General features: G+C 45.5%; 3 protein-coding genes across 5 annotated transcripts; 2 read left to right on the top strand and 1 right to left on the bottom strand.

Annotated features, from left to right (window-relative positions):
- Positions 1 to 4,508: 4,508 nt before the first annotated feature.
- Positions 4,509 to 11,081, top strand: LOC127005205 (uncharacterized). 2 transcript variants are annotated; one of them, XM_050873908.1, is made up of 3 exons: positions 4,509 to 4,768; positions 6,393 to 6,540; positions 10,263 to 11,081. In XM_050873908.1, exons 2-3 carry the CDS (start codon positions 6,394 to 6,396, stop codon positions 10,983 to 10,985), a joined length of 870 nt encoding a protein of 289 aa, XP_050729865.1. In that variant the 5' UTR covers positions 4,509 to 4,768; position 6,393; the 3' UTR covers positions 10,986 to 11,081. The 2 variants fall into 2 exon arrangements, with proteins under 2 accessions (XP_050729865.1, XP_050729864.1); XM_050873907.1 differs by having other exon boundaries at positions 10,197 to 11,081.
- A 483-nt stretch (positions 11,082 to 11,564) lies between these two features.
- Positions 11,565 to 14,119, bottom strand: LOC127005208 (uncharacterized). Of its 2 annotated transcripts, XM_050873914.1 has the most exons (3): positions 13,936 to 14,119; positions 12,579 to 12,683; positions 11,565 to 12,470 (listed from the first exon to the last, which is right to left on the bottom strand). In XM_050873914.1, exons 2-3 carry the CDS (start codon positions 12,681 to 12,683, stop codon positions 12,084 to 12,086), a joined length of 492 nt encoding a protein of 163 aa, XP_050729871.1. In that variant the 5' UTR covers positions 13,936 to 14,119; the 3' UTR covers positions 11,565 to 12,083. The 2 variants fall into 2 exon arrangements, with proteins under 2 accessions (XP_050729871.1, XP_050729868.1); XM_050873911.1 differs by lacking the exon at positions 13,936 to 14,119 and having other exon boundaries at positions 12,579 to 13,243.
- Positions 14,120 to 23,395: 9,276 nt separating this feature from the next.
- Positions 23,396 to 24,507, top strand: LOC127005209 (uncharacterized). The gene is made up of 2 exons (XM_050873915.1): positions 23,396 to 23,933; positions 24,068 to 24,507. Exons 1-2 carry the CDS (start codon positions 23,753 to 23,755, stop codon positions 24,319 to 24,321), a joined length of 435 nt encoding a protein of 144 aa, XP_050729872.1. The 5' UTR covers positions 23,396 to 23,752; the 3' UTR covers positions 24,322 to 24,507.
- Positions 24,508 to 25,095: the final 588 nt, after the last annotated feature.

Genomic DNA, 25,095 nt, shown 5'->3' with positions numbered 1-25,095 from the left:
AAATTCTTTTAACTGCAAACCAACTCAAGAACTAGAAATAACGGTTTACCCATTCAGTCGAGTCGATGTAACACAGACAATGGAAGGAGTTTCTTTTCAAACCGAGTCATCCGCCACAGGAACAATCTTCCCTCAGAAGTAGTAAATGCGAATACCATCAACTCCTTCAAAAATCGAATCGACCGTCATTTCGCTGCGTCAGGAGTAAACTGAATACCGAGGTGCTTTCATCTGCTCCCCAGGCCCCGAGTGACTGTCGAGCAGATTAAATCCCCAAAGCGGGCAACCTCGTAATGAGCCAATAGGCTTTCTGCTGCCTGCATTTCCATGTTTCCATGTTTCTTCCTTCTCCTCCTCCTCCTTCTCTTTCTGTTCATCCTCATCCCCATCTTTTTCGTCGTCTTATTTCCTCTCCTAACTTTCTCACCGTCACAATCACCATCATCACCACCGTCATCTCCATCATCACCACCATCCACAATCCGTCAGTGCGCCGTGGAGTCTACCCCGTCACCTCCAAACCACTCACTCCATCGTTAATACCGTCACCACCGTCACCTAAGGACTCGACCCGAAGCAAACCCTCCAACCTCATCACCACCATCATCACCATCTACATCAACTCCAGCATCAACCCAACCTTCCTTGTCACCACCATCACCAGTGCCAACACCATCAACACCATCACCTGTACCAACACCAACATAATCTACATCAACTCCACCATCATCCCAACCATCATCGTCATCACCACCCCCACCAATACCAACACCATCAACCATCCAAACACCACCACCATCACCAATACCAACACCATCAACCATCCAAACACCACCGCCATCACCAATACCAACACCATCAGCACCACCCAACCACCACCACCACCACCACCAATACCAACACCATCAACCATCCAAACACCACCACCATCACAAACACCAACACCATCAGCACCACCCAACCACCACCACCACCAATACCATCACCATCAACCACCCAACCACCACCACCAATACCAACACCAACACCATCCAACCATCATTACCAACACCAACACCACCACTATCTACATCAACCCCAGTCACGCATCAGTACAAGACAACTCCCATCTTTGTAGACACTCCCCGCTGTTCATCTTCACCACCATCATCACGATCCTAGCCAGCCCATAGCCAAGCCTCACAAAGCAGTCTCTGGCTCGTGTGACCTACTCTTGGCGACGTGACCTGCAGCCCGTCCCCAGATCGACTCCCGCCGGTGTGATATATGTGTGGCCAGGTATACACGTGGTCAGGGCGGCGCGGGTGAAACTCCGTCCATCACTTGCAGGACATACAAAGCGGCGCAGGAAAGTAGGCGAGGTGACCCACACTGACCGTTATGAGGAAGCGTTCTACTGACCCTTAACATGACGACAGGTCCCTCTTCCTCCTCCTCCCTCTCCTTCTCCTTCTCTCCCTCCTCCTCCTCCTAAAAGGGCTTCTTCCTTAGTTAATCATTCCAGTACGCTTCCTTCCCCCTCCCCATATCTGGAAGGAAGGCGACTCTGATGCTCAATTTCTCTCTTTCTCTTCCGCCTAAATGAGAGTATGCATGACACTTTCTCTCTCTCTCTCTCTCTCTCTCTCTCTCTCTCTCTCTCTCTCTCTCTCTCTCTCTCTCTCTCTCTCTCTCTCTCTCTCTCTCTCTCTCTCTCTCTCTCTCTCTCTCTCTCTCTCTCTCTCTCTCTCTCGAGCTGGAGTAAACACCTTCCTGTATTCCCTTCATGACCGTCTAGCTCTCTCTCTCTCTCTCTCTCTCTCTCTCTCTCTCCCTCTGTCTCTCTCTGCTCCTTTTCTCCGGCGTTGGGCATTCCTCCCTCGCCCCGGCTTTCCTCCGCCTGCCTAAAGATGAACTCGGGATGTCTAAAAGCGTATTGAGGAATTACAGGCAGGGAGACAGGTGGAATAACTGATGTACCTGAGAGAGAGAGAGAGAGAGAGAGAGAGAGAGAGAGAGAGAGAGAGAGAGAGAGAGAGAGAGAGAGAGTCCACACACACACACACACACACACACACACACACACACACACACACACACACACAGACATTGACTGACTGACTGATAAATGACAAGGGACAGAGTAACAAATGAACAACAACAACAACAACAACAACAACAACAACAACAACAACAACAACAACAACAACAACAACAACAGAAACAGCACTTCCCAACACTAACTACCAAGAAACACTCCACGCCTGACACTCAAGTAATGTAGTGAGGCGCAATGAGATGGGGTGAGGTGTGTGCGAAGGTGAGCAGGTGCGAAGGAAGCGTTGACTGATGAAAGAGATGAGGCAGGCAGGTGTAAGGGGAAGGTGCGAAGGAAAACCATACTGAGGCGTTATGATGTGTTAAGGTGATCATTACGTGGAGTATATTTTTTTTTTATGATGTGCAGGTGTGAGACAGGTGTGAGGGGTGAGGAGAGAAGTATCAGGTAGAGGTGTACAGGTTTGTTGGACAGGTGTGTAGGTAAACCACACTGAAGAGCTATGATGCGTGAAGGTGTTAATTGGAAGGAGTGCAAATTATGTCCACGTGTACAGCAGGTGTGAGGGGCGAGGAGGGGAGGTGTCAGGTAGAGGTGTACAGGTTTGTTGGACAGGTGTGTAGGTAAACCACATTGAAGAGCTATGATGCGTGAAGGTGTTAATTGGAAGGAGTGCAATTGATGTCCAGGCACCGTTTCCAGATTGTCGTACTCAGAGCATAGTATTTACCGGTTTCTGACGCTTAATTATTGCCAAGAAACATCAGGATCTAACTCTTTTAGCGATAACTATAAATGAGTTTCGTTAGTGGAGCCCAGAAGACAGTTTTTGGGTAAGAAGTCGGGAAATATAAGCGGCTGAGTACGACAATCTGGCACCGTTCTGTCCAGGTGTTCAGCAGGTGTGAGGGGTGAGGAGGGGAGGTGTCAGGTAGTGGTGCCCGACATATTCTCCTCTTGACATTTCCTTCTCCGGACGTTTTCCCCCATGACAAATTCCCCCATGAACATAATCCCGTCCGGACATTTCCCGCCTCCGGACATTTCTTCTCCTCTCATTTATCCATTCAAAAAGAGCGAGTTTCTTTTTGGGAAGTGTATCACCTAGCACGAAGTATAGATCTAATTATATTCATAAAATTTCAAAGGTAACATGATAACCCCCTCAACACTGGTATCGCCTTCTTACAACCAATAAAACGAATTGTAATCATGAACAACCGTGATACACAATAAACGGTTCAACAATCAATAACACATTTCATACTCCTCGTGTTCTTACGTGTTAATGTCCTTATAATCATGCTCGACAAAAACTGTCATCAGCTTGCCCTCGATCGCTAGATATTGCATAACTACCAAACACAAAACGGCTTCACTATAAAAAAAAAATCCCCCCGCTCCACTAACGGCCTGCACCCAACTAGAAAACAATTAACTGTACAGAGAATAAAAATAATATGAAAAAAATAAGTAACCCTTTCACACACACACACACACACACTAGTAGTAGTAGTAGTAGTAGTAGTAGTGTTGATGGAGGTGGCAGTGGTATAAAAAGTAATAATAAAAACAACAAAATTGGAGAGTCGTTGTCCTGTTCCTTCCAGATACAAAACTATTATGCGTTTCAGGCGCCATGTCACACAGTTTTTCGAATATAACATTTTAACAAAGCGTCGGACAAGGATGGTATTTTGGAAGGCGATGCTTGAGACCCCGACCTAATTGGCAAAAATAGGTTCAGGTGCCAAATGTGGATGATTACGGCACTTGTAAGAGTAACTTTATGGTAAACTTCACTAAAATATACAGGTACGGTAAGCGAGGCTAGGTGCCTCTCGTTCAAGCCGTGACATCAATGTGACTTTTTACTATGAAGTAGTAGTAATCACTGACTCAACTGGTAGTTTCTCTCTCTCTCTCTCTCTCTCTCTCTCTCTCTCTCTCACACACACACACACACACTAGTTCAGCCCTATACATAGGGATGATGCTCATTTGAAATTATTATATATTTGCGAGAAAGTTTTACTCGCTGGAAATTACTTATCCTTTGCATGGAAAATACGGTCTTTGGTACAACATGCTGTAAGTATATAACATAGTGCAGTGGCTGAACTATTATGACGGCACCTAGCCTCGCTACCCGTGCCTGTATATTTTAGTGAAGTTTACCTTAAAGTTACTCTTACAAGTGCCGTAATCATCCACATTTGGCACCTGAGCCTATTTTTGCCAATTAGGTCGGGGTCTCAAGCATCGCCTTCCAAAATACCATCCTTGTCCGACGCTTTGTTAAAATGTTATATTCGAAAAACTGTGTGACATGGCGCCTGAAACTTATGGTAGGTCGCTCTTCCATGTCCCTGCAAAACACCACCACCTGCCCGACCCCTCCACGTTCCGCTTTCCCATACGCTCCAGCGGCCAGTTCCTCGCTCTCCGCCACACAAACCACAGCAAGGCATCACGAAGGAGACCTTCACTTCACATAGCCAAATATACATACATACATACACATACACACATACATACACATACGCACATGCTTAGTAATATAAAATTCACGGCCATACACCCGCATTAGAGTAGTTCACACACACACACACACACACACACACACACACACACACACACACATACACACACACAAACTGATTGTGATTTAGTTGCAAAGTCCGTGACACAAGAGGTGATCCAACCCTCTATTTGAATCGGACGAGTCAGGTGAGTTCATGGAGTGCATAATATTACGTGTAGGGGAAGGGTTGTCTGGTACAGTGGTTCCCAACCTTTTCAAAGCCACGGACCACTCGAGCAAGAGAAAAGAACTCTAAGGACCAGTACCACAGGCACAGATCCAAGCATACATGTATATAGTCCAAATACATATTTTATTTTTAAGCAATTTAAAATTCAGTGGGACAATATCGTGCAATGTAATGTTTCACATTATACAAAGTAAAGTGATTATAAAGGCTAAATTATTCAAATGGACGCCATTAGGGAAAAATACTACACTAACTACAGCACTTAGTACTACAGTAGACATGGAAAAGACTAGCTGTCATGGTGATAAACTCATGTACCTATTGCAAGGTTTATCAATACACCAAAACGTAATATTTCATATTTTACAAATGAAATAAGAAATCCGATCTCCATCTCGCTAGCTTTAGCTCCTATTCTCTTTCTTTCTTCTATCTTTCTTCTTTTCTCTCGTTCTCCCTCTTCTTCCTTTTTCTATTTTTTTATCTTTCTTCCTCGTCTGTCCGGCGGGTTTTACACCATATTCTAAAAATTTCATTCCGTTTTTATTTCATTATAACCACTTATTTGAAAAAAATGCTTTGACAGGTTATTATTTTCTTAGGTCATGAACAAAATAAAAAGTCACCAGTAAAGCAATTTGGCGGACCAGCAAATCATAAGCCACAGACTGCCACCGGTCCGCGGACCATAGGTTGGGAACCATTGGGTCTTGTATGTTCTGTCTGCGTTTTTAGGCATTATTCTGTGTGTGTGTGTGTGTGTGTGTGTGTGTGTGTGTGTGTGTGTGTGTGTGTGTGTGTGTGTGTGTGTGTGTGTTTGCAATATAAAAAAGTGGTAGTGGCATAGCAGCGTTTGGGGAGGCGGTGGCTGACTAGTCAGCATGCGGTAGTGGTGTCCTTAAGGACCCTGCGAACACCGCTCACATGATCAAGATCTTGGTCATGATGACCGCCTCTCAACCCTGACTCTAGCGACACTCTCTCAAGAGGATCAAGTGGAGCTCAAGGGGGCAGGATGACCCAAAAGCAAGAATGGTGCCACTGGAAAACACCACTAACGGGCAAGGGCCGACCAACAGGTCCCATCATGAAAGCCTAACGGCGCTCTAGGCCCAACGTAAAATAAGAAAAAGACAGTAGACGCTGTAGCAGGAAAAGAAGTAGTAGAAGCAGCAGAAATAGTAGTAGTTGTAGCAGTAGTAGTATTAGCAGTAGTAGTAGTAGTAGTAGTAGTAGTAGTAGTAGTAGTAGTAGTAGTAGCGGCAGCAGAAGTAGTAGTAGTAGTAGTAGTAGTAGCGACAGCAGAAGTAGTAGTAGTAGTAGTAGAAGCAGCAGAAGTAGTAGTAGTAGTAGTAGTAGTAGAAGCAGCAGAAGTAGTAGTAGTAGTAGTAGAAGCAGCAGAAGAAGTAGTAGTAGTAGTAGAAGCAGCAGAAGTAGTAGTAGTTGTAGCAGTAGTAGTAGTAGCAGTAGTAGTAGTAGTAGTAGTAGTAGTAGTAGTAGTAGTAGTAGTAGTAGTAGAAATAACAGGACCAACACCAGCAGCATTACTATTAGTCCTAACAATATATTTTCTCCCTCAGGATGCGGGTGACTGAGGCGGCGAAGGCGATGGTGGTGGTGGTGCTGGCGGTGCTGGTGCTGGGGGCGGTGCGGGAGGCGGAGGCCTTTGTCGGCTTGGGCAGCGGAGTGCCGGGGGGCATTGTGTCCTATATGTGGTGGATCTTTCTGGTGAGGACTGGTGGTATATGGTGGTGGTGGTGGAAGTGGTGATGAAGAGGTGTACACTGGTGTGCTGCAGGAATATAATGGTTATAGCTGGTTATGCTGGCGTCACACATCCGCGATTTTGCTCTGCGACGGTTGGCGATTTTGGAAATTTCCGAAATCGGCATATACGCTCGTCATTGTAGCGACGTCCCCGCGATTAGTCGCAATAGTCGCGCGATAAAGTTCGCGCACTCGTGGACATTTTGGAATGTTCAAGAAGTTCGCAGAAGTCTGCGATATTGGCGAGGGTTAAAAATCCGTGGGCGCGCGACCCACCAGTCAGTGCAGTGTTACCGTTTTTGTAACGAACGTACCAGATATGGTAATTTTGGGTGTACAAATACGACCTCCACTAGATCTGGTAGAAAATAGAGATGGTATTTATGTTCTATACATTGTGGAAATAATACGAATAGTGTCGTAACTAAGTCGTTACATTGATGTCCTGCCATGAACTTCGTTAGTGTTCAACACCAGCAACCCTTGAGGGGATAGATTTCCATTTCTATAGGTATGTAGACCAGTATATAGTGTTATAATTACTCAATCTGGTACGTTTTGTTCTCATGTGGTACTCTTTACTGGTGCAGTCTGGTACTACTTCTTAAAACGGAGTGGCAGCACTGCCAGTCAGTACGCTCGCACTCACTCACACCCGATTGTATCTTTGACGAGTTGTGGATCCCATAGGGTTTTCTTGCTGATGAACTTGTACAGGCTATTCATGGCGCGTGACTGACTTCCTTGCGGGACAGGTGGACACTATACGGCCAGGTTGAGGGGCCCTCCCTTTTATCTATGAGGGGTCGTACAGCGACGTGCCCTCGACGTTTTCTCGACCATGCGTGCGACGTCGAGCGGCTACACGAGGGGCGGTCGCACAATAACCGCCAGGCCCTGCGTTCATCGCGAACCGTCGCGACGGTTTTTGGGCTCTTCTGCGTACACTCGCGCGCATTCACGCACGATTTACCTAGACATCCCCTCGCCTGTCGCCCTTGTGTGCGTACAGGCGAACGACCCTCCCTCGCCATGTTATTGTGAGTTGAAATGGAGGCAAACTCGCAGAGCCGATGCTCCCGCGATTTCGTGCATTTTCAAAATCCCCAACCATCGCAAAGCGAAATCGCGGATGTGTGACGCCAGCATAACGGTAATACGTACTAGTAATGGTTGATGTGGTATGGCTGATATTAGGGGTGCACCAGAACCAACATATCAAGTTCCGCCCGGAACCGGAACTGGCCGGAACTGTCAAAGAGATCCGGCCGGAACCGGAATTGAAAAACATGTACTCTTGTACTGTCTACTTGTACTATCAGTACTCTAATATATATATATATATATATATATATATATATCTATATATATATATATATATATATATATATATATATATATATATATATATATATATTGGAAGTAGGCCATGTAAGATACATGCTTTGTTGAAGTCGGCAGCGGTTAAGGCGTTGTTCAGCTTCTTAGTAGTTTTCTCTATTTCTCTAACAAGAGATCGTTGACAGCTGTTCAGATGCGTCAAATGATATCCAAGATCCATGTTCTCTAGACGTCTTTCGGTCTATAGGAAGACCATCTTCAGGAGAAGTGAGGCGTTGAATGAGAGCGTGTGTTGTTGTTGTGTTGTGTGGGATTTACCCCCTAAAAAGGGGGAACGGGCCTTTGTCGATTGACGGCCCGTCGCAGGGGGTGGGGAACATGTCTGGTGTACTTTATAGGCTGTCCGAGCGGACTTGAAAGTAGCAGCGCGCGTCAGCCAATCAGCGTCGAGCTGCGACCCTTGGCTCATTTTGTGATTATCGCTCGACGGTGAGTAGGCAAGCTTGTCTCGGTGAGTTGCTGGACGTTGATCGATGGCTTGTTGATGTAAATATATACTGCTTCGGTCATTCTTAAGCGCATTCTTTGGTGTTCTTTTTGCAATATTGTGGTATTGTCTTCTAACCGTTCCCTGGTGGGTGGTGATCCGTGTTTGGTTACTGAATGACGCCGTATTGCTCCGTCTTGTAAATGTGCGGTTAGTCGTCTTGATAATATTGTGGTGGTCGAGCCGATAAATTATATCGTGAATTTAGGCGACTACAGTCACCAACATTACAGGTAAACTGATATATAACGCTCGTGTCTTGAAGGTTACTTGTGGGTGGCAGGCAGCTGTTTTTCATGACTAGGCTGGAGGTGCGTTTGGATTTGTAGTAGATGGTAAGTTTCAGCTGAAAGTCGGGTTTTGTAGGTTGCACATTTTCAGTGATTATTTTCTTGAGAGCTTTCTCTTCTTGTTTGTAGGCGGAGGACATGTAAAAAAAAAAATATATATATATATATATATATATATATATATATATATATATATATATATATATATATATATATATATATATGTCAACCCGAGAGCTGGAAATAACGGTCCACCGATTCAAACGGGACGATGAGGCGATGTAGTATAGACATCAGCAGTTTTTTCCAATCGATTTATCCGCCGGTGGAACAACTTTCCTTCAGAAGTAAGTGTGAAAACCATCAACTCCTTTAAAAGTGCATTGAACTGTAGCGGCAGCTTAGGCCGCCACTGGGAAAACCAAACATTTATGTTTGCGTGTTTTCGAGGCAGCATACGTTATAGCTGGTATAACGCCGTACGGGTCTGTTAAGGCCGCCTGTGTAGGCTCAGAGATACAACTGATAACCTGGTGGTGACTCCATTGGTGAGGAAGTTGTTGTTGTTCAAGGTTTGCCCCTAGTATAACTAGGGGAACGGGCTCCCTCCCTGCGCGGGGGAGCACGGGCTTAGCCTATTGGCGGCCCATAGCAGAGTGCCGACAGACCGACCCTATCGGCGATCGAAATCTAGCCGACCGAGTCGGTCTGCCGACGAAGACTGGCGTGTCTCTGGTGAGGAAGTTGTTGTTGTTGTTAAACACTTGATGGCCCGTAGCAGGATGCCGACAGACCAACTCTATCGGCGATCGAAATCTAGCCGACCGAGTCGGTCTGTCGACGAGGACTGGCGTGTTTCTGTTGGGTGAGGAAGTCCTCATCTCACAGATTTATCTCCGAGTATCACTAGGGGACACGGGCCCTTGACCTAAAACGGCCCGTTAAGAGTGCAAAAATGTTCCCTCCCCGCGCATATAGGTGACTATATATGGATTTACAATGTAGATGGGAATATATACAAGAAATGGGTATGCATAATTATTTACATTAACAGTATTTACAAAATACGATATTTACAGTGTTGTATGGCGTGTTGTTTGGAATGTTTTAGGTATAGATGTTTATGTTGTAGTGACTGCATAACAAGAGAATTTTATGTGTATTGAATGTGTAATCAGAGAAATGGGGTAGTTTGAGCTGAAAGAAGAGAGAACGAGAAAGAGAAAATGGGGTGTGCTATGGGTCACTACAGAACGTTACTTCGTTATGTCAGGAATAAATTGAACGTCGTACAAAAGTGCTCTGCTGGCAGCTTAAATTATTAGAGTGAGGAAATGGTGTGTGTGTGTGTGTATTTGTGTGTGTGTGTGTGTGTGTGTGTGTGTGTGTGTGTGTGTGTGTGTTCTAAGCCCTCCCCTATACCTTCCCTCCCCGTTCAGGGCAGCCTGGGGGTGTCTCTGTACATGAAAAAATTGATGAGGTTCAAGGAGAGGAGACGCTTGCAGATAGCAGCGGCGGATGAGCGACAGCAGCAGGAGGAGTTGCTGGAGACGCTGAGGGCAGAGGCGGCGATGGCGGCAGCGGGGGACGGGCAGGACGCAGTAATAGTGGAGAGGGAGGACGCAGTGCCGCTGCTCTTTGGCGAAAAATACGGGCCAGAACTGGAGTACTACGGGGACGTTTTATATGACGCTGACCACTACGATGTCCCATTCGTCACGCAGCACCGCCTCCCCCCTTTCCCTGGTAACTGGCCCGACGAAGGCAATATGGACACGGTTTACGACCCTCATCCTTTCCTCAGGCCGCACCGCTTGCCCCGATCCCCTCACCATCAACCTGACGAAGGCGAAGACGGCGGTGACACAGTACATGAGCCAGATCACTCCAGCATCCCAGGTTCCTTGTCCCGCCCCCTCTCCCTTTCATCTGACGACCAACGCGACGAAGACGAGGAGGACGAGGCCCTGCAGAAGGTACTAGTGAACCTCGCCGCCCAACTGGACACGAGTGGCTGCTCCTTGAGATTCCTGTGCCACCTCCTTGGAAAGCCACAGGATGCCCTCACCCAGGACGAGGAACTGTTGCTGCGCCTCTTTGTCGGCAGCCACAGCGACGCCCCTCCAGGCAGTCAGTGCGACCAGGAGTTCCCTCGATGCGGCCTGCAAGGGAAGGAGCTCAGTGCGCTGTTCACCTTTACCTCAGGCCTCGTAGCTAAGATCCTGTAGGTGTTCAGGGACTTCCTACACACGCCCCACTGTGTGTTCCTACACACACACACACACACACACACACACACACACACACACACACACAATTATATATATATATATATATATATATATATATATATATATATATATATATATATATATATATATATATATATACAATTGTTTTTCGTTCTCCCTCTTCGCTCTCCTCTGCTTGTGTATCGTTGTAACAAACACAATCGCACACTGCCAATAATCCAGTGTGCTTGATTTTATTTATAGTAGTAGTCTGCAAATTTTATTTATTGTGTGGAAACAAATATATTTTGCCTGAAAAAAATCAACATAATCGATGTGTATGTATGTATACCTATATGTATGTATGTGTGTATGCAGTACAACACACACACACACACGCACACACACACATCCGGATGCTTGTTTCCAGCTTTCAAGACATGGATCAGCAGACACGCAAATTCTTTCCGTCATTGTTTCCCTCTGCTCCACCCTCTTTTGACCCTCGCCATCACACTGCTTCCGTTACCATACGCTCATTTTGCGTCTTCCTCCTCCTCCTCCTCCTCCTCCTCCACCTCCTCTTGCTAGTACGCTGTTGAAAAATTCCGTGTTTCGTTGTCGCTGGTATATGCGTAAAAGTGTGAGCGCCAGCCACAAAACGAGGCTCGCGTGATGGGGCGTCAAACAAGGCGTTGGGGACATGTCTTTATTGCCAGGCAAGATACAAAGAGCGGCGCTCTTGTTACATAGGCGTTAGTACAGGAAGCCTAGATGTGTGTGTGTGTGTGTGTGTGTGTGTGTGTGTGTGTGTGTATCATACCATTAATGGGACAGACAGACAAACAGAGGTAGTGGGCAGGTGGAAAGGTTGGCGGGTACACGCCGGCAGGTGTATAGGTAAGTCGGTTGACAAGCCAGGTAGATGAACATGAGAAGACAATCAAGCACATAACGCCACCCAGCCAGCCAGCCAGCCAGCCAGCCAGCCAGCCAGACCTTCATGCCAACCTCCTCTTGACGTAGGCAGGGCCGCACCGCTGAGCCGCCATGCCAGCGCCGTGCAGGAGGGCGGTAGCAGACAGGAAGACAAGTTTACTCCTGAGTAGGACAGCTATGGACCTCCTTAAGGACGGCGGTCAGCTGGACGTACTCAAGAGGACACTTGGCGAAGATTTTTTCGCAGGTGGCGGGGTTCTGACTCTTGTTGCCAACCCCCACGGCATAGACGAAGGCGGTGCTGTAGGGGGTGGCAGCCTCAGAGGTCTCGTGGAACATGCCTGCCAGGTTCTTCTCGTGGTAAGAGAGCTCAGATACGTCCTTGGTCTGCAGGTGGCACAGCAGCTTCAGGAGGCAACCGTTAGGGTCCAGCTGAGCCACGGAGGCCAGCACCATCTCCTGAGTATCTGAGTCGTCCCTCACGGAGCGCTTCCCAAGGAATTTAAAAGGCTTGAAGGCAGTGGCGGCGACCTTGAAGGCAATCTGGGTAGGAGAGATATAGTGAAAGAGGATGGAACAGACGGCTTACTTCACCACTGGCAGATGAACACACACACACACACACACACACACACACACACACACACATACCTTTAGGGGGATTAGGGCGACGGCGCCGAGGCCGAAGGTGGGCTCAGCGGAAGTCATGGCCACACAGGCGACCACGACGGCGAGGATCAGCACGGCAGCACGCATCTGTGGCGACAGGACGACACTCAGCACCAGCACAACACCCACCACCACGACGCCCCTAACACTACGGACACCACACCGCCACTCACGCCACATATCTCTTCCATATTTCAGCCCAAGTTATCAGAGTTTCTTTTCACGACATTATTATTGATATGAAACGTAAGAATTGGAAAGCACCTTGTGACAGACTACCTGATTACTGACCGATTGAACTGACGGAGGTTTGGTTGACATGACTGAGTTCCATGACTGCTTGACGGACGAAAAAATTAACAAAGTGACTGACTGACGCACTGATTAGGAGAATGTTGAGCGACCTCACTGAAGGATGCATCGGCTCCATGTCTGACGAACCAGCTAACTAACGAGGCAAGTGGCTGACTGACTCACTCACCGACTAACGGACTCATTGTCTGGCACACTAAATGAGTGAATAACAAACCAAATGGCGGTAATGGCGTGGTGACCTAATTGAGGCTTTTATACAGGTTTATGGGATTAGCGAGGGTGATGTTGAGGAAGTAATTACACTGATGTTTTTAAGACTCGTAGGAACGGGTACCAAATGAAGTATAGAAGCAAAAACGGCAAAAAAATAGTCAATGAAGAGTGGTGACGTGGAACGAATCAAGCAGAAGTTAATGCAAATGAGACAGAACTTCTAATAAAGACTTGATAGATTTTTTGGATTGATTTGGATAGACAGATTTTTGTATGCTGACTGATATCTTTTAAGACTTCTTATAAAAGTGAACATCACTGTACGGCACTGATCCGGACTTATAGATCTGACTTCCTAACGTGCTAACCAACCTGTGAACGGCCGGTCTCCCTGACGCAGTAACTGACTGCCGCATATCCCTGCCTGACTGGCTGAATGGCTGATCAAGGGAACACTGAACTACGGGATTGAAAGTGACAAGGATCAACAGCATCATTATCAAACTCTTAAACATCGTAACCAACTTGTGAGCTGACTGACTGACTCATTGACTGACTGAAGGAGAAACAAACCACATGACAAAGTAGCAAAGAGAACTACAGGATTGAAAGTGACAAGGATCAAAAGAATCATTATCAAACTCTTTAACTTCGTAGCCAACTTGTGAACTGACTAACTGACTGACTGACTGACTGACTGAAAGAGTAACAAACCACATGAGTGAAAGTGACACAGATCCACAAACTGCCTGACTGTTCGGCTGACTGACTGACTGACTGAGTGGCAGAGCACCTGCTGGGCTCCACTCACCTTGGTTCTTGTCTGTCCTTCTTGGAGGGGTGTCGAAGAAGTTGTGTGCTGGCTTATCGGCGTCAGAGGGTTTTATAGTGCCGCCGTGAGGTCAGAAGCGGCTGGGGGCGTGGCGGCTGCCCTTCACACGCCCTCCAGCCGCCCGCCGCTGCATCCCGGGCGAAGATGAGTACCTTACAGGAGGGGCGAAGGGAAGGCCTGGGTAGCAACGGGAAGGGACGCTCAGAGAACTATGCGATACAAAGACGAGTGAGTACGCAGAGTCGGAATAACACCGTCTCGTGTGGCTTATGGCTGCCGAAAGTATAATGGAAAACTCAACACTGCAACGATAAAGGAAATTGTGATAGATATGAAGAGACGGAGTAGCTACGAGAAGAGACGCTCGGACTACCATGAGGAAAGTATGATACAGAGACGAAGGAATATGCAGAATCGGAGTAGCATCGTTTTGGGAAGCTCATGGCCGAGGGTATACAGGAAAACTAAACAATGCAAATATAAAGGAAGTTGTGATAGATATGAAGAGACGGAGTGGCTACGAGGAAACTGTGATATAAAAATGAAAGAAAGAAATTGAACGAAAGAACGGAACATGCCACCGATAAGTGCAAAATAAATTAAAGAGAACCAACAGATGAGACGAAGGCAGAGAGGCGAGGCAGCAACAGGAAGGAACGCTCAGAGTATCATAGGAACAGTAGGAGTCTGAACATGCCGGTCGGTCTGCACGGGCCAACTTTTGTGTATATAACATACCTATGAATGCACCTAACGTTTTTTTTTTTTTTTTTTTTAAGAATCGTATTGGCACACATCACGTGACTGCCCTGCCTGTTCCACTCGTCTACCATTCTATTAGTAAAGCAAACATTGTCTTTGTCTTCACTGAATCTGAATCTTTCCGACCGAAGCATCACTACGAGTCCTGCATTGCTCTTTCATCACCAAAGCCACGAAGAAAGAAACACGGAAAAAGGTAAAGAGGCAGGAGAGTAACAGGAAGGACTGCTCAAAGAAATATGACAAGCAATGTTCAAAATAAAACACAGATAATGATGGAGGCAGGGGAACGAAATCGGCCTCCTAAGAGTGTAGGGTAAGAAAAACAAGTAATAGCAAGGAACACCAATTCACACTTTGCCTTTCGTTTCACCGCCCAAAGCAGAAAACAAAGGGATAAAAACTAAGGGCGAGGGAAAAACTGACCGCTATACGCACGCACCACAAGAAATCATGGAGGAAAAAACGTGCGAGGGAAAAAGAAAACACCTGAGAATGGAACGACGAAAAAAAAAAAAAAAAACGGAGTGAATTGAAAATGAGATGAAGATGAAAAAAGTGTGGGAAGGAACACTGGCGATACAAGAATACAAGGATGGAGTAAAGAGATTAATAAAGGAACGATACACACACACAAACAGACAAGTGTGTACGGCAGCCCGGGAAAGGGAAGCAACGATCGAGACAGGAAGTGCAATTACAAGGAAAACTAAGCGGGAAACAAAAAAAACAAAAAACGAAATGGAGAAAAAAAGTAAAACAAACGTAAAAAGACGTGTACCTAGAGATAGATAGATATATATAGATAGATAGATAGATAGGTGTGTGTGTGTGTGTGTGTGAGAGAGAGAGAGAGAGAGAGAGAGAGAGATTTTATTTGATTAGAACAGTTTATTGACATAAGATACATGGTCACAAGGATGGGGCAGCTGGCTGTCCCCACCCTAATCAGCTTATTGTTATTAAAAATAGATATAGGAAAATTTACGCCATTGGAAACTAGAAACACATTTTTAAACCATTATCGGCTTATCTGCCCTATCTACAAGGAAAATATTTATATTGTAGACCTCATTAGGAGCTCAACTTCCCGGGTGACACCTGGAAGCTGATGGGGTGTGAGGGCCCGGGCAGGTGTGGCTTGGCGGGGTGATCGCCTCGCCGCGCCGCCTCTACACAGTCATTACCTTTACTTTACACCTGCGTGATATAGACAACTGAGGTCATAGCAGGTCTATATATTTTCCTACTTGACTTGATATTTCACCTTTAAAGATTTTGACATATAAGGGAGTACATATTAAATCACAAATGGAATAGTAAGACTAAACAGTGTATATGAGGGGAAAAAAGTAATAATAAAAAATAACTAGTATAATAAGCATAAACAAAATAAAATAAAATAAAATAAAATAAAATAAAAAGTCTGCACACACACACACACACACACACACACACACACACACACACACACACACACACAGACAGACAGACAGACAGACAGACAGACAGACAGACAGACAGACAGACAGACAGACAGACAGAGACCCAGCAGGGGGCATGACATCACACAAGCACGGAAGCAGAGGAAGAAGGAAAACAATGAACATAAAACAACGAAAAAAAATAATTATAAAAAGGGCACGCGGCTATAAAATAAAATAAATATATAAATAAATAAAAAACGGTGCACAAAAAAAAGGATTAAAGAAAAAAAAAAGAAGCGAATCACAAGGCGTGGCAACAGCAAAAAAAAAAAAAACTAAAAAAAAAGTACCGCAATGAAAATAAGAACCAACGAAGCTATGTAAAAGGCGACTTGAAAAAAAAAAAAAAAAGTTGCAGACGGGTTTTAGTCAGTGCCTCTCAAAAACGAGTTGCTTTCATCCTTTTATCATTATTACTCGCATGTACGTCTTTAGTTCTTTATTTATCTTCCTTCGCGTTCTCTAAAATCCCTGTTGGCCGTATCCTTTTATCCCATTATATACTCCTTTATTTACATCTCTATTTCTTTACTTATTTTCGCTCCCAGGTTGGTATACTTAGACGTGTCTGCCCCTCGCATCAACTACTTTCAAAGGCCGAAAAGGAGTTTTATCGGGTTTTCATGAGTGTTTTTTTAGGTTCATGGTGCAGAGGAAGGGTTAAACCTACCACCAGGGTCATACAACTATCCCAGGAAATGCCCATAACGCCTACGAAAGCCTTGTCAAGTATATGTGTGCTTGGGCGCCGCGGTGTTTAAGAGATATATAGATAGATAGATAGATAGATAGATAGATAGATAGATAGATAGATAGGTGTGTGTGTGTGTGTGTGTGTGTGTGTGTGTGTGTGTGTGTGTGTGTGTGTGTGTGTGTGTGTGTGTGCGCGCCCAAAGTTCTAGTCGGTATTATAAGACACCTTCGCTTTTCACATCAGCTATTTCTAAAGGTCAAAGAGGGGGTCAGTCGGGTTCTAATGAGTGTTTATTTAGGCTCACGGTACAGAAGAAGGGTAAAACTACCACTATGGTCATAAAACTACTCCTGGAAATGCCCACAACTACGAAAGCCTTGTCAGATACGTGTTCTTGGGCGATGAATGTCTTATAATGCGACCCCTAAAAAAGATCTCCAGCCTCTGATATACGTTTTGCATCCATAGTTTTTGGCCTTATCATATACTAGTTTTTACACATCTCTATTTCTTTATTCATCTTCGTTCCCAGCCTCTAATATACATCTTGCATTCGTCGCTTACCCTTATGTCTTGTTAGTATACCTTTTTTTTTCGTTCACAGCCTCTAATATACATCTTGCATTCGTCGCTTACCCTTATGTCTTGTTAGTATACCTCTCTTTTGTTTTTATTTTCGTTCACAGCCTCTAATGCACGTGTGGAGGAGAGGAGACGCTGGATGTATCAGGAGAAGGATGCTGGAGACGGTTTGGACAGGAGAACGGCAGAACTGAAGAAAGAAATGCAACAAAGAAAATGTGCCTGAGGAAATCGATGAAGAGTAGGAGGTAAAAAGATAATGTAAATAAAGCCGCAGAAAATATGAAAGGAAGGAAGAGAGGGAGGGAGTGAACTATACATCTCCTTTATCTATTTTAGCTCATTACTCGTTTATATGCCTCGCTTCTTTATTTCCTTTCGTTCACAGCCACTGGTACACGTGTTGCCCGCATCGTCTCACCTTTATTACACATCCATACCTCTCCTTTCTTTATTTATCATAGCTTATTACTCGTTTATATGCCTCTGCTATTTATTTTCATTCACAGCCACTGGTACACGCGTTGCCTTCATCGTCTCACCTTTATTACTCGTTTATAGGTCTCCAATTTATTCCTCTGTTTATTTTCTATGTATAGTTTTGGTGCACAAGGACAAACGCACCTACGGAAAACGGTTAACTTTTTACAAGCTTCCCTCCCATTCCAAACTCTATCTAACCTCCATTAAGAGTTCGGAACCCGCGTTTGGACCAGCCTTATAGTCCAACACAACAAGTTTGTAAGCTCCCTAACCCCCCCAAAAAAATACTACGAAAATGCGCTGATATAAGAAGGAGGAAATTTTAGGAAAGCACACAGGAAGTTTTTTAAGTGCCTGGTGTTGAGTAGAATTAACGGATCATTGTGGAGAGTACAGTTTGGTGCGGGCGCTTGCAATGTGTGTTGGACTGTCGAGCTGGCCCTTTCCATGCACTACATATTACTATCTGCTTTATTTATTCCACTCGTCCACTCTCCTATTCACGAACCACTTTCTTTTTTCCATCTCCCTCCTGAACCTCAACCTCCCTCCTGAACCTTAACCTCCCTCCTGAACCTCAACCTCCCTCCTGAACCTATCTTTCGGCCACCTCTTTGGATTCTTTTTAGGAGCAGTGAGTAGCGGGCCTTTTTTTTTTTTTTTATTAATGTTTGCTTTTTGTGTGCCCTTGAACTGTCTCCTTTGCTGTAAAAAAAAAAAAAAATATTCAATTTGTAATCAATGCTGCGTGTTCCAACATCATTTTTTCACCATATGTCCTTTACCTAAATCATCTTTATCAATCAAAATACTGCAGTTAAATCGCGCCGCACTCTACGTCTTTCTCAAAATGTAAATCAAGCGGTAAGTTCTAAGCCTTGGATCACTTGCATCATTCTTCTCTGTACAGATTTGAAAGTGTGTGTGTGTGTGTGTGTGTGTGTGTGTGTGTGTGTGTGTGTGTGTGTGTGTGTGTGTGTGTGTGTGTGTTTAGACCGTTAAGGCACCACGTGGGTCGGGTCGGCACATCATCGCCTCACCTGCCCCCAACCACCTTGTTACGACCCCCCTCTCCACCAGCCTCCCTGCAACCCCCCCCCCCCTCCCTCGCTCTCCGTCCTTTTCCAAGACCAAGGAAGCTAACTACATATTTCCTCTCTCATCGCTTCCTCTCCTCCACTCATTCCTCTAATTTATCTCTTTTTTTTTCCTCTCTTCTCCCTCTTTACCTTCCTTTCACTTTTTATCCCCCATCTGCACGAGAGACGGGGGAAAGTAGTGGCTTCCATCCTCTCTCTCTCTCTCTCTCTCTCTCTCTCTCTCTCTCTCTCTCTCTCTCTCTCTCTCTCTCTCTCTCTCTCTCTCTCTCTCTCTCTCTCTCTCTCTCTCTCTCTCTCTCTCTCTCTCTCTCTCTCTCTCTCTCTCTCTCTCTCTCTCTCTCTCTCTCCGGCCTCAAAGTCACTTCTGAATGACCTTGTGCTTGAAAGTAACGAGGTAGCATGACGAGATACTTCTGAGCTGCAACACCACCACCGCCACCACCACCCTCACCACCGCCGCCACCACCACCCTCACCACCACCGCCACCACCACCCTCACCACCGCCGCCACCACCACCCTCACCACCGCCGCCACCACCACCACCACCACCTGTCACCTGTAACATAGCGAGGGATGTACATTTTAGAAGGCCCATCGGGGTAGAGGGGTAAGTTATGTGGTCGCGCGCAACTTCCTGCGTCCTGCGCTTCACCTGTGGCATCCGCTGCTCGAAGCTGGTAATACAATGCCACCTTCATAAATGGATTAGCTTTGGGATCAGAAACATCTTGCTGTTACCTGTGAAGACCACGACACCCTGGACCAGAGCCATAGTAGCCCTATTTACGGCTCTGCCCTGGGCGCGATACTTGCTTGCTGGAGGTGGTGAGTTACATGACCTACAGGATTTTACGCATCATTCAGATAGGTTCAAAATTCGCAAAACCGACGCTGCAGACAGGAGCAACGCAACTTTCTTCATCACCTCTGTTGTTTTACAGGAGGCGGCTTTCCTCCCACATGTGTGCCAGGAATGGCGGTGCCGTATTTGAATGGGGGCCTTCAGGGGCTAGGGTTCCCTCTTTGTCAGACAATAGACATCCGATCGACCCCCATCAGAAAACTTGAGTTTATATAAATGTTTTGTTTGCATAGCTTGAAGCGCTGATATCATCGATTAATCATTCTTATGCAGTGCCTTCACAGTACATTTTCTTTAGCACAGCCTTAATTGTGTATCCTATTTGTGGACTCCTCCAAACGCCAGTGACAAAAGAGCTGCCGCCTCACATTCAACCATGCTTTGATATTCGTTTTCTTAAGATGTGGCCACACCAGCCGCAGGTATTGCTGGATCCAGCAATTTCGATGAGGTTTTGCCAACTCGTCGACAAATGAGCATATTTCGGACAGCCTTTGGTCCAAATTGAGATTCTCTGACTACCGAAAAGTGGCCGAACAGTCGGAGTATACATTTTAATATTCATGAAAACATTAATAAACATATTTTCCTTAAATGAATACAAATATGGACTGAAGTTTTATGAAAGTCAACCAGTGAAACCTGAAAAAACAAGACAATAAAGCCACACAAGGAGGGTGCTATAGACAACCCTCACTGATTACTAAAGCCAAATAAACACTAGCGGGGTGCCAGGAGCACGACTGTCTGCATCTGCATCCATCCATGCCTTTACTTATGTTCGCCTTTGCAGTGTTCTCTTTTAGTTGCAACCATGTGCAGCCTTCAAGCTTCAACGCAAGGGCGCTGACGGAGGAGGCGGAGCGCAAGTGTATCTGTCATCCATTCCGCCATGATCCGGCGGCCCACGGAGCTGCGGCCTGTTGTTTTGAGCCGCAGCGTGACCACCAGGGATAGCTGGGAACGTTCCAGACCTTTGAAAAAGTGCCCTTTACAGCAACATTTACATTGATTAAAGTAGAAATATATATATATATATATATATATATATATATATATATATATATATATATATATATATATATATATATATATATATATATATCGGTTGTTCCTCTGCCGCTAAGAAAATAAGCAATAAACCTTCAGGTTTGGAGGAGAACGCAACAAAGCCACGACCGGCAAGCCTCATGAGGCTCGCAGCCCGCGACCACTTTCTTCCCACGTTATGTGAGCCTCCACGAGGACGCGGCTCTCAGGGACAGAATGGCCTTGAGGGCAACTTTCCCCGCTACCCAGGAGGCGCACCAGCCGGGCCTTCCCGCGCCCGGAGGCTGCGTTGGGGGCGTGGCGGCGTGGGATCGGCGAGGATTAAACTGAAGATTTTCGATAGGAAGAGATGTAGCTGGCTGAGGGGCCAACCCTTTCCTGGAAAGTGGAACAGCCCTCCTGCCCTTCTGTCTGCCTGTCTCTTTGTCTATCCGTCCGTCTGTCTGTCTGTCTGTATGTATGTATGTATGTGTGTGTGTGTGTGTGTATGCATCTCTCTCTCTCTCACTCTCTCTCTCTCTCTCTCTCTCTCTCTCTCTCTCTCTCTCTCTCTCTCTCTCTCTCTCTCTCTCTCTCTCTCTCTCTCTCTCTCTCTCTCTCTCCACAAACATATCGGTAATAAGATAAGGACACACAACCGCAACTGTCTCCACAAGGACATCTGACGAATACTTCAAACTTCATTACCATACATAACAGCCGTTCTTTACACGATGAGTAAGTGTGATATCCCTGTATTGAACACTGGCACCAGTCATGAGTCATTACTCATGAGCTCATTTTACTGTTGCATAACTTTAGAACAGTGCTGTGCCCAGTTACGTCAAGAAGGTATTTCCCAATGAAAAGTATTCATGAACTTTCAGGAAATATATATTCGTATTTGTATTCGAGTTAAAATCATTTCAGTGTATTCGAATTCGTATGCGTCGAAATTTTAAGTATTTGTATTCGTATTCGAATACAGAACTCTTGTATTCACTCGATCCATCCCTGTCCATAACACCGCTGGCCAAGCCAATCCGCTGCAAGACTTCCTGGCGAGGCCCGCGCCGTTGTTCTGAACCACGCTACCAAGGTATGTACACTTTTCCAAGATAACATGTCTCACAAGTATTTAACGATAATAATGACTTAACGAATCAGCTAAGCCTAACACCACCTCCTAACGGGGAGGGGGCCCCGCCCCCCTCGAGGCCCCTTTCTCTAACCTCCCCTCTTGCTCAGGTAGATAAATTAAGCAATGGTCAGGTGGAGTGAACCGACACACAGGAAAATAATATTTTTCATTATTGCTTCAGTATCAAGTAACTTTAATAGCTGTCTTGTAATTATGCCGACCTAATGGTATTAATTGGTATTAAAGTCTGAAAACAGAAAAAACAAACTAAGGTTTTTAATTTGTCTTATTTTGTCTTTTTTTCCTGCTCTATGGGTCTGTCCTCGGGGGTTGTGCCTGGACCCCCGAGGAGGCACAGCGATCGGCGGAGGCTAACTTGCTGACGAGCTATGAACACATTCAGACATTATAAAATCATCGCTATCCAAGAAAAGGACACGGGGCCATATATATAATATAACACTCCAAGACTGGTGAAAGCTCGCAGGGAAACAAGCAAACAGCAGTGTGTGAAGCTTGTTGAAGCGAGGCCACGGAGCCCGCGCCCCCTCCACCCGGCTCATCCCTCTTATCACCTCCACGCACACCTACTCCCAGACACCCACCAACACTCGTCACTTCCTCTGCCTTCTGCACCACAGCAGAGTGAAGAAATGTCTAGAAGCAAACATCGGCGCGTGAGGGGCAAGGAGAGGAATGGGAGAATATGGCCGCCCCTCTAGTCATTCGCACTCACCTAGGAATTTCATAAACTTTTTCATCAACATGTGTTAAGCATAACAGATTTACCGCACATTGTCGTTGTCTTGCGAGAAAGTTATTTGAGATTTTTGTAATAATTTATATATATTGCAAGTCATAAAATTTGACAGGGTTTCACTTTTTAGTACAATTACACACTAGAAACTCATGACCCCTTCCTCACTTCCAAACTGAGGTTCCCGTGTGCGTAATTCACCCACGGCCTGATCACGACTGGATTCGTCATCGCCAGGAAGTACCCTCCCGATTAGAGCAAGGCTCATTAATCGATATTTGGGTACTGCTAGAACCTCCACACCCCACACACCCCATCCCCCTTGCTCACGGGGGGACTGTAAACGCTCCTCATCAGAGGAAAAATACCGGCCTCAGCGGGGCTCGAACCTCAGCCTGCCAGGCAGAGAAGCCTGACAGTGCAGAGCTATACAACTGAGTTACCGGAACGGTGTGTGTGTGTGAGTGTGTGTGTGTGTGTGTGTGTGTGTGTGTGTCGCTTAGGGACATCAGAAGAAAGGAAATCCTGTTGATCTGACATCTTCCTAGCGACGCACGTAAGCACTCACACGAGACCCGAGCCACGAAGCGGATCATCGCCACCTCGCTCCTGCTCAGCCGTCGTCCTGGTGGCCCTTGAAACTGCCCCGGTAACACATCGACGCCAAATATAATATCATAGGTGAATACTGGTGATTATAGTAAGGCGTGTCAGCTGCCCGGCCCCTTGCGCAGTGCTGGGGTGCAAAGTCAGGATCCACGGCATCAGGAGGAGCTAGCTTCTGTGACTCAAGAAGGGAGCGGCACATCCGCCCGGCTTCTTTCTCCGCCAAGCCTTCACGTCGGCCAATTATCTTCAAAACACGCCCCACCCGCCCTCAATCCAAAGCCTTACAATCATGGAGGCACAATCTTGCAACAACCATGGTGCTTATACCCAAGCCCAGCAGTCCCTGATGTTGTGGTTGACGGTGGCGGTGGCAGGGGTGGGGGCGGTGCTCATGCTGGTGCTGGTGGCGATGCTGACGAGGATGAAGAGGGTGATGAAAGGGCTGGGGCAAGGGATGACCAAAGAAGAAGGTTAGTGTTCTCTCTCTCTCTCTCTCTCTCTCTCTCTCTCTCTCTCTCTCTCTCTCTCTCTCTCTCTCTCTCTCTCTCTCTCTCTTTCCGTGGTTTTCGCCTAATTTAATGGTTCCATAACCCTCTTTCCTCAGAGAACATCTACGATGAGATACAAATCGGCCCGAAGAGAGTGGACACTCTGGCCGGCAAAGGCAACCCAGCCCCGGGAAAAAATCCCCCCAGAAAAGAAATCGCCCTAAAGATGGTGGACGAAAACTTGTACGAAGAATGCTACCTCGACCCGAAGAAAACTCCCCAAGGCGAAAAACTCGGCCAGATGACAGTGGACGAAAACATTTATGACGACTGTTACCTCGCCCCGAAAAAAGCTCCCCTCAAAATATAGATCGGAAAATAGATCGGCAGAAATTAGTTTACACATATGACGGTTAACAAGTACAACATCCTTGACGGTCATGTGGTGAGTGGCAGTGTTAAAAATTGGCTTACACATACAATGGGAGCCAAGTGGAACATCCTAAACTAACGGGCCTGTGGTGAGTGCCAGTATTATATATATATATATATATATATATATATATATATATATATATATATATATATATATATATATATATATATATATATATATATGTGTGTGTGTGTGTGTGTGTGTGTGTGTGTGTGTGTGGGTGTGAGTGTGTGTGTGTGTGTGTGTGTAGGCGGGGAGCAACCCTTCTTTAATACATGTCTTATTAAAAATAATGCCATGATGGCAGTTTAGCCATTCCTTATTAACTTTCTCGTATCTTATCACTAGTTGTTTATGGTGAGGTTCAATAAGGTATATGAGTTGTCCTAAATTATATTCTTCGTACAGCGACGCGTTTCGCTCAACACTGAGCATATTCATGCTATATACTGTGTAAAAAAGTAGAATAATAAAATGTAAAATCAAAGAATGCAAAAGTATAAAAATGTAAAAGTATAAAATGTAAAAGTATAAAATGTGACATATATATGTGTGTGTGTGTGTGTGTGTGTGTGTGTGTGTGTGTGTGTGTGTGTGTGTGTGTGTATATATATATATATATATATATATATATATATATATATATATATATATATATATATATATATATATATATATATATATATATATATATATATATATATATGT

The sequence above is a fragment of the Eriocheir sinensis genome, chromosome 29, assembly GCF_024679095.1.
Source record: "Eriocheir sinensis breed Jianghai 21 chromosome 29, ASM2467909v1, whole genome shotgun sequence".
Classification (NCBI taxonomy): domain Eukaryota; kingdom Metazoa; phylum Arthropoda; class Malacostraca; order Decapoda; family Varunidae; genus Eriocheir; species Eriocheir sinensis.
Note: the sequence above shows the minus strand (reverse complement) of the source record. Positions and strands in the feature narration are given on the sequence as shown.